At 34.4% G+C, this 4,428-nt stretch overlaps 1 protein-coding gene across 1 annotated transcript in view; it reads left to right on the forward strand.

Moving 5' to 3' along the window:
- Positions 1–4,428, forward strand: part of LOC117109801 (zinc transporter ZIP12-like) — a 19,783-nt gene that overhangs the window by 2,520 nt on the left and 12,835 nt on the right. The window contains exons 2-3 of the mRNA XM_033252222.1: positions 1,611–1,782; positions 2,939–3,108. Of these exons, the coding sequence (XP_033108113.1) occupies positions 1,611–1,782; positions 2,939–3,108 (342 nt within the window). The remainder of the gene's footprint in view (positions 1–1,610; positions 1,783–2,938; positions 3,109–4,428) is intronic.

Raw genomic sequence — 4,428 nt, forward strand, 5'->3', positions numbered from 1 at the left:
CATGGGTATGACATTAAACTCCATCGAGTCGGCTCCTGATGTATGTCTTAGTGACTGCTGTTCGTTTTTAGGATGTGATCTGGTTTTTCATGTCCATTTTTCGTGATTATGACTATTCTGGATAAAGAATGTTTTGAGCAGAGGTTGATTCAAGGCACCCCCCCCCCACTTCATTTTTTTAAGGAAAAAAAAGAAAAATATATTCAAATTGAAGTGCGAGAGTGTAATTTCCGGCCATCTAGAGATGCCCTAATCATAAATTTTCTTACCTCAGCCCCAACCATGGTGGGGCTGAGGTGGGTGCTTCCTCAGTCTGTGAAAGTCCCTCCCTGGTTCACCTCTCTTTCGAATTCCTGGATCTGCCACTGTTGATTTATTATATAATTATTTTTTCGCTTATTTATAATGCGTCTATTGGAATTTTCACTTTATCCTCTCAAACAGTCCTAAGAACGTTCAGAGTGCGCTACTTCACAGGGGGATTCGCCCCCTTGACCCCGCCGGGGTCATACGTAATTCGCATAACGGCTCCCCCTCCCCCCTTTCAAAATCCTGGCTACGTCCCTGCACTGAACCTTTCATTCATCCTGTGCATTTATTGTTCTTACACTAAGCATGTGCAAAACATAAAATAGTGACGTTAGACTATGGACATTTCTAAATATTTGGATATCAGGTCAATACTATTTTAAGCGGTAGTCATGTTTGATAAATCTTGACACGTGTCATTTCTTTACGTATTACATACCGTAAATGTTTTAAGGTTAACTGTTGAAACATAGGTTATCAGTTATTAATGATTAACTAAACTAATAGGCCTTAATAATAAACGGTCGTGAAGATTTGTTAGGCTTTTAACTCAGCTGTCTGTTGGCTTTGCGACTGTAAGATGTTTAAATAAGAAAACATATCAGTGCATAGGCTTACATAGTATAAATAACCAATGCTGCTGTGAGTACTTGTATCATTTTTAACATTATTGCACTATGGTCTATATCTATCATTTGTCTATATCTATAAAATATAGGACTAGGCCTATATAAAATGAGGAGTTCATTGCGATTCAGTTTAATTTAATCGATTTCTCAACTTTATTAATGTTGCCCGAGACTATTCGGACAACCAAAAATTCATAAAGCGGACATTCCACTACGGCCCATCGTTTCTTCACGAGGATCAGCAACTTACCCTCTCGCCAAGTATCTTGCCAGGATACTTTTTCCACTGGTAGGAAACACTGGTCACCATGTAACTAACTCTCAACACTTTGTAAAGACCATGGATGTTTCGGTCAGGATCGCGGAATCAAAATTCCTGATTGGGTTCACGGCCACAGGCCCACAGGGAGTTTATATCGCCCAAATTGTGCATTTAGACCACGATATTAGGGATTAGCAATCGAAATAACGTCATTTGGATAAGCAAATCGTGGCGTGGCGTCGGACGACAGGATCTAGGCCTGTCCGAGGTAGGGGGTGTTTCCCTTTCCCCTCTCGCTTGCGCCACCATTGAAATTAACTCTTACAGCATAATTTGAGAAAAAAAAAAACAGTGAGCATTGTTTGACAGATATCGCTAGTTAACGTACTTTTGCTTATGATTCTTATCAGTGCCTAAGCAGCCAGGATTTGTTGGATATATTTGAGGTTGCTGGTGACGCAGGAATTGACAAATCCCAGTTTCAAGTAATGTGTCCGTCTCTCATTCAACAACTTCTCAACAACTCTTGCGCCGAACATGAACATGAGACACCTTCACATGAAAGTCCATCAAAACTTTCAGGTAGGGGAAAAACACGATGACGCACCTGGACAGCGTTTCTATGCTAATTGTAAAATGTACATATGAAATTTGTCCCAAGCACTTGAATATCCTACAATTTACAAGATTAGCATTGGTCATAAAACACTAGTGCAATATTTTTGTATTTTAAAAATAAAAAAGAAAATTAAAAGAAATTTGAATATTATGACTGCATACGGTAAAATCTATGATAAACTATAAAGTTTCATTATCTATATCTATAAAGCTTTTATCTAGTTATTTATTTATTTATTTATTTAATCTATCTACCTACCTACCTACGTAGTACGTACGTACGTAAGTAATTTATTTATTTATTTATTTATATTTAGTTATTTAGGCCTATTTATTTATTTGTTATTTGTATACGAAGTTAATACATTAAGAATAATTTTAATATATTATGTTATATATATATATATATATATATATATATATGTATATATATATATATATATTCATTAAAAACGATGCAATATACATGAGGCCTATTTCAATCAGTGACCCTAACAGCAATGCACACATCAAACAACACTACAATATCAATAAAAAGAATTCATAGCATGCAACGTGTGTGGCAGAAAGTTGAATACAATTTACAAGATTAGCATTGGTCATAAAACACTAGTGCAATATTTTTGTATTTTAAAAATATAAAAAAAAAATTAAAAGAAATTTAAATATTAAATTTCATTATCTATATCTATAAAGCTTTTATCTATTTATTTATTTAATCTGTCTACCTACCTACCTACTTACGTACGTACGTACGTACGTAAGTACTTTACTTTTTTTTTATTTATTTATATTTATTTATTTATTTAGTTATTTAGGCCTATTTATCTATTTATTTGTTATTAGTATACGAAGTTAATCCATTAAGAATAATTTTAATATATTATGTTATTATATATTCATTAAAAACGATGCAATATAGTGAATGTATAAAACAAAACTTCGAGGTGTAGACCTACACAATATGATGGAACCAGTAACATAGACGCAAAATATCACACTGTAGGCTAAGGAGATCCAAATTGGTAGCCATATTTTCAAGATACTTCATAAAACGTTTTATATTATCCTAATTTCTACCATGTTTTAAATTTTCTTGTTTGCTTTTTGTGCTGTTTAGTGTACGGATGGGGAACGCTTTCTGTATTGTGCATCAGTTTGTTGTCTTTGCTTGGAGCGGCCACTATCCCGATGTTGAATAGCACAACATACCAAAACTTGATTCAAGTGTTCATAGCTCTGGCTATTGGTACGATGTCCGGTGATGCGTTTCTACATCTCATGCCAGAGGTATATTACGTATTTTGTACTTTAAAAACTTTGCCATAGTATATTTAGTGACGTTATTGTAACAGAGGCACGGTTCTCAGAGTGGTATCCAGAGGGGGGGGGGAGCCGTGGGAGCCGCGGCTCCCCCCCCCCCCCCTTGTACCCCTTTGTACACAGTGTTAAAATTTTAAAGATTATTCTTGAGCCAATACAAATTCTTCCTGGGATCACTCAAAATGAATACTTCTAAACATGTAAAAATGCATCAGTACACGTTAAACATAGGCATAATAGAACACATAGGCCTAAGCGTGATTAAAAAAACCTTAAATCCATAAATCTCAGGCCAGGTCTTTTAAGATTGAAATGCGATACCGTGGTTCAATTTCGATTTTATCCTTTTGCAAGTTTCTTTAAATGTTTGTTTAATAATACTACTACTAATAGTAATAATAATAATAATAACAATGATGATGATGATGACAATAGGAATAATTGATATTAATATTAATAACAATAAAAAGTGATGAAAATTGTGCTAAATGCGAAAAAAATTTGTGATTTGTTGATCATAATATAGTATATATAGTTAAAGCTTAGTAAGCTATAATTAGGCCTAAGTTGTCCTGGATATTAAGTAGATCCCTGATTAAAGATCATGAGAAATTTGTTGGCGTTTCATTTTGACTATAATGGTAATGTGATGATGATGAATTTTACTATATAAAAGTGTCATTTCCAGACATCTCGAGAGGTACTATTTCCTCAAATGGTGGGGCTGAGGACGTTGTGAAATCACGTTTTTGAAGTAGCCCTATGTAAAGTACATACTCAAAGACAATGTTTTTAAGCTTTTTTTTTCTATGTTTTTTTCTATGGTATATCACACACACATTAATAAGATATCTATGGTTGTCAAAAATCCCTGATAAAAGATCATGTTTGTTTAATAATACTACTATTAATAGTAATAATAATAATAGCAATGATGATGATGACGATAGTAATAATTGATAATAATATTAATAGCAATAAAAAGAGAAGAAAATTGTGCTAAATGCGAAAAAAAAGTTATGATTTGTTGATCATAACCATGGAGGTATTATTGAGAAGGAGATCACTCGGCAAAGCTACGCGCACGCAGCGCTATGCAAATGAACCAAAATCAAAGTTGCCGCAGCGCGTAAAGAACGTTTGCGCGATGCCTTTGAAGTCCCATGTGTTCCCCGCCATCAAATTTTCAGCAGGCATAGTTGACCAAAAAATTGAACATGACGAAATGGAGAGCACCTTCTTTTCTCAATGCGCACTACATACTGTCAATCACTATGGCTGCGCAAT

The sequence above is a fragment of the Anneissia japonica genome, unplaced genomic scaffold, assembly GCF_011630105.1.
Source record: "Anneissia japonica isolate Jap-2015-1 unplaced genomic scaffold, ASM1163010v1 scaffold288289_len232728_cov185, whole genome shotgun sequence".
In the NCBI taxonomy this organism is placed as follows: Eukaryota; Metazoa; Echinodermata; class Crinoidea; order Comatulida; family Comatulidae; genus Anneissia; species Anneissia japonica.